Source organism: Zymoseptoria tritici, chromosome 13 (assembly GCF_000219625.1).
Source record: "Zymoseptoria tritici IPO323 chromosome 13, whole genome shotgun sequence".
NCBI classification, from domain to species: Eukaryota; Fungi; Ascomycota; class Dothideomycetes; order Mycosphaerellales; family Mycosphaerellaceae; genus Zymoseptoria; species Zymoseptoria tritici.
The window spans coordinates 396,379-410,711 of NC_018206.1; the positions used below are offsets into that span (position 1 = coordinate 396,379).

General features: G+C 54.6%; 4 protein-coding genes across 4 annotated transcripts; 2 read left to right on the top strand and 2 right to left on the bottom strand.

Annotated features, from left to right (window-relative positions):
* Positions 1-336: 336 nt before the first annotated feature.
* On the bottom strand, positions 337-2,391 carry MYCGRDRAFT_77762 (putative major facilitator superfamily transporter; the record flags this gene model as incomplete). Its single annotated transcript, XM_003847739.1, has 6 exons — positions 337-439; positions 497-741; positions 796-1,381; positions 1,431-1,730; positions 1,780-2,080; positions 2,142-2,391. The coding sequence occupies 6 exons, from the start codon at positions 2,377-2,379 to the stop codon at positions 337-339; spliced, it is 1,773 nt and encodes a 590-aa protein (XP_003847787.1).
* A 1,603-nt stretch (positions 2,392-3,994) lies between these two features.
* MYCGRDRAFT_97333 (uncharacterized protein) lies at positions 3,995-5,140 on the top strand (the record flags this gene model as incomplete). Its single annotated transcript, XM_003847512.1, has 2 exons — positions 3,995-4,540; positions 4,790-5,140. 2 exons carry the CDS (start codon positions 3,995-3,997, stop codon positions 5,138-5,140), a joined length of 897 nt encoding a protein of 298 aa, XP_003847560.1.
* A 1,087-nt stretch (positions 5,141-6,227) lies between these two features.
* Positions 6,228-7,765, bottom strand: MYCGRDRAFT_51271 (uncharacterized protein; the record flags this gene model as incomplete). The annotated part of the gene is made up of 2 exons (XM_003847738.1): positions 6,228-6,879; positions 6,984-7,765. The coding sequence occupies 2 exons, from the start codon at positions 7,763-7,765 to the stop codon at positions 6,228-6,230; spliced, it is 1,434 nt and encodes a 477-aa protein (XP_003847786.1).
* A 4,418-nt stretch (positions 7,766-12,183) lies between these two features.
* Positions 12,184-14,080, top strand: MYCGRDRAFT_51574 (uncharacterized protein; the record flags this gene model as incomplete). The annotated part of the gene is made up of 2 exons (XM_003847513.1): positions 12,184-13,639; positions 13,692-14,080. 2 exons carry the CDS (start codon positions 12,184-12,186, stop codon positions 14,078-14,080), a joined length of 1,845 nt encoding a protein of 614 aa, XP_003847561.1.
* Positions 14,081-14,333: the final 253 nt, after the last annotated feature.

A 14,333-nucleotide genomic window follows, 5' to 3' on the forward strand; every position in this document is an offset into this window, starting at 1 on the left:
CGTCTTGTAGCCATGATTGTTGTATATAGTAGACTGAAGGTAGTCCGAATGCTACACTGTGTGAATGTTGATGTTGTCTCAAGTTGTGTACATGAGGTATACTTTCGGCTCCACGTGAGGGGTAATGTTGTGGCTATTCCCGGTGCGGTGGATGTGCTTCGTTCCTTCAAGATCTGCATTCTCGGCAACGCTTGCTGCGGCATTCAAGTGCAAAGTCGTGTTACTAAGATGAGTGAGGGACATAATCACATCAATCAATAATTCAACTCAGCATGAACGCTGTCGCATCATATTGATCCGACGGCTTCGGAATCATGTAAAGATCCAATCACTGATCTAGTGCAAATCGACCGCAACTCTGTTTGTCTCGAACTTCTTAGTGTTGGGAATGAGGAGAGAACAGACCATCGCGCAAAGTCCGAATGCAATGCTCGTGTACCTGCATCGACATGTCAGTCCAGCACAATGAAGATATAGCAGTGGCATCACAACTCACCAGACAAGGCTCAGGCCCTCAGCATAAGCCCACTGGGCGCCGAGCTTGGCACCATCGATGACCTCCAGAGTGACTCCGGGAATGGAGGCGATCTTGGTCGGCGTAGTGAGGAAGGTGCCAACGAAGGCCTCGGCGCTGGAGGCTGGCAGACCGCTCTTGATGGCGTAGCCGGCAACGAGCACAGGAAGCTTGGTGCGGAGTCTCTTGGAGAAGATGGAGAAGTAGATGGAGTAGCCGATGGAGCCCTAGTATTGTCAGTCAGCAATGGTCGAGAACAGAAGCCAAGCAGGACAACTTACACCGACAGCTCTGACGGACAGCGATAGCGCAGCACATGTAGTGATGAGCGCATCCGGAGCAGCGATCATGGCAACAGTAGCTGCTGGGACGATGACACCTCCGAGACCGAATGCAGCGAAACTGGCCAAGGTGACAACGGTGGCGGAGTTGGTGGGATTCAAGCACGCAAGACTGCCTCCGAAGGCTGTCAACATGCCTGAAGCGATGAGCAGAACCCACTTGGCGCCGCCCTTCCAGTAAGACAGGAGAGCGTTCCAGAAGATGGCGCCAACCGCAGTTGCCATACCGACTGGAATACCGCGGATTCCGATCTGTACGGGGTCTGGATTCCAGACGTTGGAGATGGTCAATGGCCAGAAGTTAAGCAGAGAGAAGAAGTTCATGCCAGCGACGAAGGCAACTGCGAAGGCTGGAGCGACAACTCGCTGGCCGAGGAAAAGTTCCTTGGGAATGATAGGATGGCGAGCGACTTTGACTTCCCAGACGATGAAGACGGCGAGAAGGCCAATGCCGATGAGGAGTAAGCAGAGGGTGTATGCGGAGGTCCAGGCGTGGGTGTAGCCACCGGCTTGGAGGGCGACAAGGCTGAATTTTGTCAATTGAAATTAGTGAGCAGCAATTGGGAGAGACTTACAACAAAGTCAGTCCGATGATGGACAACAGACCACCAACAATATCTATCTTCTTCATGACATCCCACGTGCTAAGGCCAGCAGCTCGCGGATGATTGATTGGGAAGTAGCATGTAGCAAGCCCGAGGAAGGTGATGCCGTTGTAGATGAGAGAAATCCAGATGCCCCATCTCCAAGTTGGGTTCGACCCACGAGTACAGAACATCTCGCTGTACATCACATATGGGCAGAATGGCAAGACAAACGCGGTGAGGACGGCCAAAGAGTAGCCTCTCTGCTTGACGGGCACTGTCTCCGCGAGGCTGGAAAGGGTCAGCCGATTCCTGCCATTACAATTCACATTCAACTTACCCAGCCAGACCTGTCAACTCTCCAATACCCGCGCCACCGCCAGCCATGGCCATGCCCACCAAAGCAGGACCGAGACTGTGAGCGGTGCCCAGCACGACACATCCCACGCAAAGCAGCAGAGCGCCGAAGAGCGAGATGTAGCGTTTGCCGAACAAATCTTGAAGGTAGCCGACGAAGGGTGCCACGGAGGCAATGGCAAGGGTGTTGGCAACGGGGAGCCAGCCGATGACGTCGGCTCCTCCGATATCTGCGGATATGTAGGAAAGAGTTCCGCCGACGAAGTAGAGAGGGATTTGGGAGCCTGTGTGACACATATATCAGTCAGAAGTTGCACGATCGCTGTGGCAGACTGAACATCATACCGGTGTACAGCATGGATAAGGATGCTGCTGCGAGAAGCTTCTTCGCAGTCCACTGGACCTTGCCATCGCTGTCATCGCCCTTGAAGGCTTGATTGTTGTCGATGTCTACGGCAGCGATGGTCTCGTGGGTCTCCGTCTTCTCCAGAGGGTAGCGATGAGCATTGTCCTCGTTCGAAGAGTGCGTATCTACACGCTCGATGGCTTCATGAGTGCCCTTCTCGTTCTCGTACGATGCCATGACTGAAGAGATGGCAGCGGATTTGGAAGAGAGGAAAGATGTGAACAGGGGATCGAACAACCTCACAAACGAGCAGGGAATCACATCCTCTTTAACCACCATCTCCCCGCATTTCTACATAACATAGCCCTACTGAGGAGGGGTTGCCAAACCTTCCAAGATCCAGATTCTGGGGTAGATTCTGCGCTCAGCTATGCTAGCAGGCCGTTCGCACGGCCAGGGCATGACTTTCCGAACTCGACAGGTGCGACTCGCATTCGGCGCGTCCAGAAGGTCGGTACCGGTACGTATATCCTTCGGGGGTTCAACGGGATGCACGAAACCGCCTCATCTGATCTACGACTGGGGCTAGATCTGCGACCATGCGTTCGCTTAGCTTGAACGCCACAAAGCTCCACGTGGAGTTTGAGTAGCTGTAGCCGGCTTCAAGCTCAGCTGATATCCTGAGCAGCTTGGTTGACTCTCGTGTGTAGGTAACCACGGAGGTCTCACCAGCTGTCAAATCGAAAGCACCTTTCAGCACTAACCATCCTGCTCCTTGTCCTCCGCCAAGCGGCAGAAGACATCCGGACGCAGCCCAGGCGGCACGAGGTGAGGTCAGGTACCTGGCGCGCAGTACATGTTCCCGCCAATAGGTGAGGTCGGCATTGGCTCCTTGGAGCTCCTAGCGTAGGTGGTTGACGCCACGTGCGGAGAAGTCTGTCTGGGGTACATGCGGGTGGTCTGGGACTCCGAGCAAGCTGTCGTGTGCTTCGTGGTCTAGGCACCGCTCGATCATATTGTGTTGCGAGATGATGGACACCGCAATCACTTGGCGGAAGCTGATGGATGCGTGCTGTCAATGATGTTGTCGATGGTGATGCTGGCCTGATCATGTCGACGTGTAAGAGAAGGAGAAATCTGGACATCAGGAGAGGGCGGGCCGGTCTAACCATTTCCAGAATAGCGCTAAAATGCATGTGACCACTTCTCCTCACTCACAACCAGGGATACCAGTTTCGACGTTCCCGTTCGCAGCTATTCCCACCGCCGCATCTTGACTGCGATACCTCTGCGCTCCACACGTCACCGCAGTTGCCATCATCTTCCTGGTACCAAGAGTCTACTGATGAACCGGAGCCTCAAGACGATCAGGGACGTCTAGCTCAAGATGCCGCGAGCATCCCACTTCTGAGACTCTCGAGATTGACTGTTCAGCTTTGCCCGCATCCAGAGGCCCAGTGGATGCTGCGGTCGGCGGGGACATGAAGATAGTGGTCGGCTGGCTGTCAATTTCGATTGAGTCTGCTATCAGGACCGACAGTCAACACTGTTCTGGTCACTCGACGGAAGAGTAACATGTACGCAGTATCGAAGAGTTCCATCTGCAGCCTCCATCTCAGCCAGAACAATTTCGAGCAGCGGAGAGCCAACCATTACATGCTCATGAAAGGAAGCGTCGAAATAGGCATGTTCGGAGAGTTTGCAAGCGGCGGACTTTACCGCCGAATCGCAAGTGGCATTCGCTACACCGAGGTGAACCACTGCGCGACAACTCAAGCACGGTAGCCGTTGAGCGCGTCTTCCATATTCCCACTGCCTCCTCAACCAACAGTACACTCTTTCAAAGCACAAAATGACGACCCCGTTTCTCCTTCAAGAACATGTCACCACAACCGCCACCACACTAATAGTAGAACAAAAGTACTGGTCTTGGTTCAAGAACACCGGGCGAGGATTTACAATCAGCAAACAACAAGAAGAAGGAGCAGAACAGACCTCTACACTTCTTTTCACCGCCGAAACACGCATCGCAGGGAAATACCGCACAATCTCAGACTACAACGGCACCCTCCTCTTCCATCTTCAGCGCAACAAACTCCGCAAAAGCGAAGGCTGGGTCCTGACTGATCCGGCTGAGAAAGTGCTGCTCAAGCTACGGTATAGCTGGGCTCGACCGCACATTTCGGACGTGACTTTCGGTCCGGACAAGGCCGAGCCAGAACTCACTATCGTTGCCAAAGACTTTTGGTGGGCGAATTTGGACATCGTGCGGGTAACTGACAAGGTTGTTGTGGGTACGGTGAGATGTACGAATATGTCGGCCGGGTTTCTGAGTCAATTCAAAGTCACGCCGCCAATTTGGGAGGTCAAAGTCACGGAGGGAACGGATTTGGCTTTGGTAAGTCGTCGATGTCTAGTAATGCGGCGTGGCAGTTCTCTGACTTTGGCGCAGATGGCGGTCGTGACAATGGGCATATCGGACGCCTTCTCTCAGTTTCATGGTCTACTCCTTTAGTTTGCTTTGCGAGTCATCTCTTCCCGATCAGAACACGGACCGCGCCAGTCATCACACCTTCCTGCCGACCACACTAGCAGCGACCATCTCCATTCTTCCGTTTCTGAACTCCTCCCTCATGGCCCTCACCAGCTCCTCACGAACATCGTCCCTCTCGCCCTTCCACGTAGCCGACCACCTGAGCAGCGCCGGATTACCTCCTTTCAACCAGTACTCCGCGAACGCCTCCGCGCTCTCAAAGTGCATGACAATCTTCCTCTCCTAACTCCTCACATCTACGAAGCCTGCTTTCTTCAAGCCCTGCTCCAAGTCCTCGCAGCTTCCCCACGCGACAGCAAAAGCGACATCGTTGGGTTCGAACGTCGAGTCGAGGTTGGAGCACACTTTGTTCCAGGGTTCGGCGATTTAGCTTTGGACCAGATTGTGGAGCCGAATACTCCGTCTAAAGCAAGGAGGCGGTGCATTTCATTGACGGTGTGTTGAGGGTCGGGCAGGAATTGAAGGAGGAAAGTGCTGAGGGTATGCGTGAAGGATTCGGACTGGACACCTTGAGAAACGTGGTCCCGGGAAGCGTCGAGGATAGAAGTAGTCACGTTGGAAATCTTGCGGGACTGTAGGTTGGAGAGCATTCAAGAAGCGATGCCGGTTACTGTGATGGACCTGTTGAAAGGATCAGGGCATAGGTCATCGCTTCGACCATACAAGGTGTTGCGGTGCTCATGATGGTGCTTTTGATGGGCTGGTAGACTTACATATCAGAACACCTCGGAGCCAGCAGACTTGTGAGAGCACCATTCCCAGCTCCAGAGTCTAGGACCTTCGAGTCCTTGTCAAACGGGTGAAGGGATTCTACCAGCTCGGTCAGAGCCTCGCCGCCTTGACTAGTTGCTTGAGCGATGTGATCGACGTAGCTATTGGCGGCGGCGGACCAAGCTGTTGCAGCATCGGTCGACATGATGAGCTGTTGATTGAACTTCGAGAGCGATCTTGCTCGACTGAAGTGACGAGAGGAATGAGAGGGATGAGTGAGCTTTGAGGGCGAGCGTAGAAGCCAGGCTTGTATGGGACTCCCCCTGGTGGGAAGCTAGCCCCATCGACAGCTTGTTGCACTCGAGAATCCTGCAGGACCGATCTCGCCTGAGTACCTGGTGTACTGATATTCGGCCACGGATGCCGGGCATCTGTCGGGCGGATGACTGTCACGGTCCTGCGATCACTGCGAAGCACCATGTTGAGATGAGGTACCTCAGACGAGGGTGAGCAGCGAAGAGTGATAGAAGCTTCCCGTCTTCTCGTTCTTTGATTGTTGATGCCTTAGCTTCTGCCTGATTCTGGGGATTCAAGCCTCAGGCACCAACAGGCGGGTCGGCCGGCATCTTCGCAGCTTCCTGCCCTGCGTGCTACATCGGATGGCTGCAAGCTGCGATTGATTCGAATACGACGTACGATCCCGACACTGAAGCTTGAGACGAGAAGAATGGAAGGAAGGACATTGGCCCGGAACTTCAACGCAAGATGTACGCCTCGCCGAAGCACCACCAGAACGCCTGCGCCCTGCCCAAAGTCATGTTCATCGCCGGCAGAACCACTCGACATGCGTGCCTTGTAGCCGGTCAAGAACCTCATAATCATAGCCTGGCTGATCCACCGCAACGATGATGGCATCAAAGCGGCTCAACTGCTCTTCGCTCCATGGATTATCGAAGCGTGGCGCGAAAGACACGGCACTCTGCTCCACCAACGGATCCGCATACTCCAAGTATACGTCGTATGCGCTGAGCAAGTGCACTGCCAATGCCTTGCCCGGCGAATGCGACATGACTGATTGTCCACGCTTGAAACCCATCCCAACAACCAGGATTCTTGCTGCTCGGTTCTCCGATTGGTGTGTTCCCTGGACGCTCAGTCTTTCCATGACACGATCGCCTATCCGAGAAGGTCGCTCGGCCATGCTCTTCGTACACTTTTCGAGCAAGGGGAACTCGGCGGTTGAGAGGAGGTAGTAAGGGTTGACGGGGATGCAGTGACCTCCGACTCCGAGGGAAGGATAACATGGCATGTAGCCAAAGGGCTTCGTGGCGGCAGCGTCTGCGACCTCCCATGGGTTGATCTCGACTGTAACTCCATCCTTTCCCGCGAGTGTGCTGCTCGAGAGCGTGTGGCAGGCGTCGGCCATCTCGTTGGCGTAGGCAATGCACATCATGCGCTGGCAGTTCTCGTACCTGACAGCGGGAAATAGGTGTCAGTACAGGTCTCAGACGTCTCCTGATCGGGAGTGCTAGCTTCGAGACAAGGCTGAATGCCGTGCTCACTGGAATTTACTTACAGTTTTGTCATCTCCGCTACCTCGGGCTTGGAAACCGGAACCAGATTTTGGAACACTCGGGAGTAGAGATCTTTGATCGAGGTGAGCGATTCCTCGTCAAGACCAGAGATAATTTTCGGAATGCTGTCATAGGCCGGATACGTACGTCCCGGATCAACGCGCTCCGGCGACATGCCACAACGTAGCGACTTGTCCTTCATCAGAGGCTCGAGAAGTGTGCGTGTCATTCCAACGGCGACAGAGCTCTCAATAATGACGGTGGAGCCCGGCCGGGCGTACTTTGCGATCATCTGGGTGGCTGATTGAATACAGGAGATGTCGATGGTCGATTGATGATCTCCCTGGTTGAGAATGGTGCTGACCGAGACCATGAAATGAGTCGCATTACGGAGCTGGCTTGGGTCCGATGTACACTTGACATGGCTTGCCACGGTAGATTGGATCTCCTGGATGCGGTGCTCCGAGATGTCGAACGCAAGAACGTCGTACGCCGTCGAGAAAGCCTCCACGAGGTGAAGTCCAACATAGCCTGTGCCAATGACAGCGACCGTGACACCTGGGAAGGACCGAAACGCAGGCTCATCGAAATAACTCGACGGTTCCACGTTGGCGTCGATCAGCTCGGGCGGTGTCGCTGGCGGGCTGGGCGGAGCTACCACGGGCACCCATGACTGGTGTTGGTGGGATCGAGGTGATACGATCACAGAGCATGACTTGCGTCGTTTTTCCTCTGGCCAGTCCAAGGAGTACGAAACGGTCGAGCTCGTAGTAGTGTAACCCATGGTGGTCGACATCACAGCAGAGTTTGGGTGGTGGGAGGATGAAGGAAGCTAGAAGTCTGGGTGCGCTTCGCTGGTAGAGAGGAGTGGTAACGAAGAGCTGGCGAAGAAGAGCGGGAGAGCGATGAGGAAGATTCGTTCGACTCTACGAGAAAGAAGACGACGAATATGATGTTGTTCGTGATCACTTCAGGGGCGATCCGAGCGCTTCTTATGGATACCACGATGCCTCATCCGAGATTGCCAGCGAGTATGGGCAAGCAATACGCACAGGAGCATTCGGTCCCGATGGCTTGCTGTTCAGCTCAGTCGCCGGCGCACATCACACGCCGCAACAGCGCCTGAACCTGCCACGTCGACGGCGAGGCCGAAGGGATGCAGAACTTTCAAGAAGCCTTCAACAAACCTGCTCTTGCTTCCGCTCACGCCATGGGCCGACCAGCAGCTATACCACAAAGAGATGCTGCTAGATGTCCAGTCCAGTCGCCAGCGATCAGCCCACGCTACAACTATGCCTGGACCTACCACGTCGACGGCGAGACCGAAGAGGCGCAGAAACTTTCGACAAAGCTTCTCGAAGACCTTCGGGGTCTCCGGTCACGCCATAAGCCTTGACCAGCAGCTATACTACAAGGACTTGCTGCTGGATACTCAGCTCAGTCGAGAGGGATCGTGCCATGCCATCGATGCCTGAACCTACTACATCTGTGGCGAGAGCGGAGGCACGCATATTCGGCGTCTCCGGTCACGCCAGAAGTCTGGCCTACAGCTTTACCACAAAGAGGTTCTGCTCCCTGCCTATTACAGGGGTCAGCGCTCATGACACGCTACCGTAACGCCTGCATCTCTCATCTAGACGAGGTGACCGAAGCGACGCAGACTGAACGTCTCTGGTCACGCCATGAGCCCGGCTCGGAGCTTCACTACAAGGAGCGTCTGCTACCTGTTCAGCCTCGACTAAAGCCTAGACTACCACCGCGGCGACAGCGAGACCGAAGAGGGGCACATATGGCCAATGAACCTTCGGCATCCCCGATCACGCCAGGAGCCTCGCCAGCGGCCATACTACAAGCGGCCACTGCTTCCAACAACGCGGACTGTCAGTGTGCTACGCACGAGTGCCATGTGCAAGGCGTCGATGAACTAATTATAAATTAGCTCGACTCTGCTACTGCAAGAGACACGTTGAGGCTGCGATGCAGCTACGCAAAGTCTTCTCGACAGCATACGCTCATTCGTCTCTCGGGACGTGGCTTTCCAGCATCTGCAGCACAAGAAAGGTCATAACCGGACCAATGACAAGGTGTCCGCAATTTAAATCTTACCGCTTCTACGGGGTGGCACGCAAGCTCCTGGACGTTGATTCTAGGCCGAGTGGTGAGCCCTCGGATCGTTCCCGAAGTTGAACTCTGCTAACTGTGAGGAGGGCGTCTTTCCAACAAGCTCAGGCTCCAAATGTCGCTGGAGCGGCTCCGAGCTCTGGGGCGAGGTCCATGCATGATTCGAGGCAGCTCCAGTCCCGAAAGCAAGAAGTGAACTTTAGCTCGGAACTCAGGACTAGTATACAAGGAACATCGTTAGCCAGTTCGTTTCGCGGACATGGCTTGGAAATTTCCGATTCTCTTTCACATGCAAATGCACTAATGAAGCTGGTCTAACCCTGCAGTGTAAAGGCTAAGCTTTTACAGGAATCCTCCATCTGATCAGCCCACCAGGGCGCTGCCAACCAACTCATCAAGCTTCCAGGCTTACTTCCGGTCAGCCCATGATTCGAGATGGCGTTTGCAGCAGTCTGGAACATACCAAAGAAATAAGGTTATGAACTAACAGCGAGGGTTTGTGTACAGTGGGTCGCAGGCGGCTGACGACACCCGTGACCCCACGACACGCAGCACATGGCTGAACGTGTCAAGAGCATCATGACTTCCCAGGAACTGAGCTTGTAAGTATCCCTTTTCGAATCGCTTCGTGCTTGTTACTACAACTGAGAACTAAAGGCATACGAAAGCTGACATCCTCCTGTCCAGCAGCTTCCGCTGCGCAGGCAGACTCGGAGCCGTCGCTGTAGTGAATGGAGCTAAAAGCGCCTGTCGGTAACCCCGGGCTTGTATCTCCGGCGGTATAGCCTCAAAGCCGGGTCGTGCTGCTCAGATCCACCCATGCAAGCTACGGATGAGGGATAGTGTGCTTTCTTCACTCCTGACCTGATGTCATGCAGTGGTCTGGACTGAAGTCCTCGGCTCCTCGTACCTCCACGCACGAATGCTCCGAGGTATTCATCCTCCGCTAGTCGATAAGCTCCGCCAATACGCATACAAAGCTCCGCAGGATCTTCGTAGCGTTGAGTCTAAAGCACTTTTAGCTCAAGTATCCAGCTGAGTCGCCAGAACCTTATTATGGCCGCACTTTGAGCTGACGAGAGCTTTCCATTCCTTTGTTCCTGTCGGCATGCCGGAAACCGCATCAGAATTGCCTCGAGCATCCTTGAAAATGACAATATTCTCCGCCGAGAACGAATGAGGCCCGGAGAAGTGCGCTGCAAACACGTCCCCATCTGTCTTCGATTGGAAAGGCTGCTCGAGGAGGGACACGTGGACGGGTCGTGCCTTTCAGGATATATCCCTGTTCATTCCGTGATTTCGTCCAATGCCTGGAAATGGTATCTTCTGCGATCATCACTGCAGACCGCTCACCACGAGCCTTCCACTAACAGTAACGTGGCGCGGTTGACGAACAATTACAGGCTCATAGCGTGCCCGGCCACCGCCCATCTGCACAAATCTGGGCTAGGTTCAGACCCTGCAGGGTCATCCGTGCAGACTGTGGACCGAAATCAAGAAGTACCGCCCGTCCTATGAAGCGATCTCGAGCCAATATGCCTTCGAGGGAAGGTCGAGCCTTGCTTGGCACTGTATGCAAAGCCTAGTCCGTACAGCGTGGCAGCACATCAACGTTGTCACCTCTGGTCGTACCGTCAGGGGCACCATCGGCCCTCCGTGCGAGAAGGCCATCGAGGTCTATGTCCGGGCTCAAGGCCGGCCATTCGGGTGTGCTATCACGCTGCAGGTCCTCGGCCACCCCGTTCAATTGCATTCAAGCGCAAGAGCGACGGGGGGACTTCTCTACGGACATCTCCGACTCGCACCACCTCCTTGACTTCCCGTTCAAGGCACGCGGGCGGGACGTAGCCTTGCAATCTTTCCCTTATAAGGCAATGCATGCAGTCAGCTCACCGCTCGCGTACCTCCGGAGCCATGTCGACTTAAGATCTCGGTACCTTGATTCTAGATCGTGGGGTGTCCACAGACGACCTCTGAGGCTGACTCTGGCTCTCGGGGAAGCCGACGAGCCTTGGTGACTTGGGCGCTCGCGCTGCTCGACCAAGGACAGCCACGATCAATCCAGCGCTTGGCTCTCCTGATCATTTCTCGCTCCGTGCGGTGTCCATCACGTCGGTCAGCTGAGCCTGCGTGAAGCGCTTTAACAATGCGCGGTCGCCGGCTTCTAGAAGCGTGGTACGACCAAATATCACGCCACACATATGAGTTCGCTCCAGCGACCGCCGTGTTGCCACTCTTGTCAAGGATATATGAGTGGGTTTCCGGGGTCCGGACATTGACAATTCAACTTGGACCATCTGACAGACGACGATTCTTCGACAAGTCCCAACTCATCGCTCCTGCCTACTTCTGCTCGTGCTGAGAAGCTTTCCTTTAAGACCGAGCGATCATTCATACGTCTTTGCGACCCAGACTCGTGCACGTCCACACCCAACCACGCTTCCTCTCGAGACAAGGCAAAAGACAGAACGCAGAAGCATGTCGGAGCACAGAACAGAGCTGCCGCCAATGCTACCAGCCCAAGCTCTAGGCGACTCGCTATCGTCCCAACGAGAGGGAGACGATGTCATCGAGCAAGCCGATATTGGGCGGATGCTGCCCATTGTCAAACGGCCAGTGCATCTCCTCCATCGGGCTTCCGCATCGAACAGAACCATTAGCCAAGATGCGAGCACAGTCGATCGTCGCTCGTTCTGGTCGAGAACTCACTCCTATCTATCGTCGACTACAAGGTCCCGCTCGTCGTCTCCACCCACACCTGCGCTCACCCCATCGCTCGACCCCGAGAGCTCGAAAGTACAAACCGAGACTGACCCGACAAGGTACGCTCGCTGGAGCGGAGGAACATCGGAAGAGGGCGACGTTGTGATCACACCGCCCGCATCATGTCACTTAAACGACACGATGATTCCAACACGGTTCGACATGCGCATCACGAATCCCGAACGAAAGTGGCAACACCCAACGCCTACGCCACGTCCAGTGATCCCGGATGTTGACGAGATCACGGAGGTCCAAGAGTCAGAACAAGCTCAAGCTACACCAGCGCAAGCCCTTCCATCGACCCAGCCGGCAACCGAAATGATCAATAGTCACGTCCTCCAGCAAGCTTCTGAAATAGCGCAGTCACCTCGATTCACGTTTCAGACGACTCAGCTACCAGCCAAGCCTCGCCAGGTCGACGTCGATGGCACACTCGCAAAGCGTGGCCGAAGAAAGATCGTACTACACAAGCGCATCTTCCAGGGCACACAGCTATCGCTCAACGGCTTCTTCATCTTCTTCACCTGGTACTTTGCCCAATACTGGTACGTCATACTGCCAATCATCTCGGCTGCTATCGCTCTGAACGTCGTCATGATCATTTCCCTGATCTGCAAGCGGACGTGGACTGCTATCCGACCGGAAGAGAAGATCACGCCCGAGACCCCGGAGTCTCTGGTCTACATTGTTCCCTGCTACAACGAGACCAAGGAAGAGTTGACTCGTTCCCTGGACTCGCTCATTGCGCAGCAGAAGGTCGACGATCACAAACAGGCGATCGTTATCATCTGCGACGGCAAAGTACGTGGACCTGGCATGGAGAAGACCACTGCAGACTATCTGCTCGACGATATCCTCAAGGATCGGACACTCCGCAAGCGCATTCCGGGGGGTTATACCGCATGGGACAGCCGGCCGATGGATGTCACTGTGCAGAGCGGGCGATACAAGTCTCTGCCATATTTCTGCATCGTCAAGGAACAGAACCAAGGCAAGCGCGATGGCCTTATCGCAGTCCGCTCTTTCCTCTACAACTTCAACCGACGACAGGAGAAGCCTGCCACTATTATGAACCAAGAATACTTCGATACCATGGCTTCGTGGATGCTCCAAGACGCCGGCATCGAGCATGTCGACGACCTCATCGGCATGGACGCAGACACCGTCTTTGCCGACGAATGTGCCTACGAACTCGTTCAGACCAGTCGATTCAAAGGCACCATGGGTGTGGCGGGTTACGTTGCTGTCGACTGGAAGAACAAACTGTGGGGTTTCTGGCGACTATACCAGAACACGGAGTACACCATCACTCAATGCCTGCGTCGACTCCATCAGGGTAGAGTGACCCACAAAGTGTCCTGCTTGCCGGGCGCCTGCCAACTCCTCAAAATCTGCGAGGAGACCTGCGGTGACCGCGTGCTGTTGGAGCTGTTCGGAAGATGCCCAGACTTCAAGGACGGATTACTCAAACACATTCAAGCATCGGCCTCGGAGGACCGGAATCATGTGTGCCATATGCTCACGGCCCGACCAGAGTCCAAGACCAGACAGGCACTGAGAGCCAAAGCATACACTGATGTGCCCGTCACCTGGGCTGTATACCTCTCTCAACGACGGAGATGGAGTCTCGGTGCGACTGGTAACGACTGGCTTCTCTGCTGGGCACCGGGTATGCAGTGGTTCGAACGGATTCTTTCCATTGTATCCGCTTTGACTTGGTTTCTCACGCCGTTTGTGTTCGCGGCTTATGGCAGCTTTATTTATGCTATTGTTGGTGAGTTATGAGAAATTTGCATCGACACGTTCTCTGGCTGACATTTTGATAGTCCACCCTTCGACCACGCTGCTTGCGATCACATCCATCATGCTGGTCCCGATCGTCTACTACATTTGTATCCCGGCGTGGCACGCACAGTCTTGGAAAGAAGTCTTCCAATTCTGGACAGGCTTGCTGATCTACATCTTTTTTGGACCGTTCTGCAGAATGATTGTGCTGTGCTATTCGGTCAAGAATATCGACTCGTTTGGCTGGGGCAAGACGAGGCAGGTTATTGCAGAGGACGGGGAGAAGAGCGGGAAGCTGGCACCTGCAGGGCTCCCAGACCAGACGAAATCGACCGAGTCGTTACCAGAGCGGTCGCCTTCGGTCGGCGATGATCACCTGAATGAGACTGCGAGAGACATCGGTGACGAAGAGAAGACCGTTGGGACATGAGGTCAATTCCTGTCATACACCTGCATTTTAGCCAGTACAATACCACGATCGTCTCAGGTGTGCTTTAGGAAGCATTTACTGCAGCGACCACGAGACTGCGCTCCTCATCGTCCGCACCCGCTGTTCCTGTCCAAAAGAACACTCCTCTCAACCCAGCCTTGGCCACAAACTGGCATTTCATAGCGACTGTCTCCGTCGTATCATAACTGACCCAATTAGGGTCGGGAAACGCCAAGCCCTAAATCCGACTCCA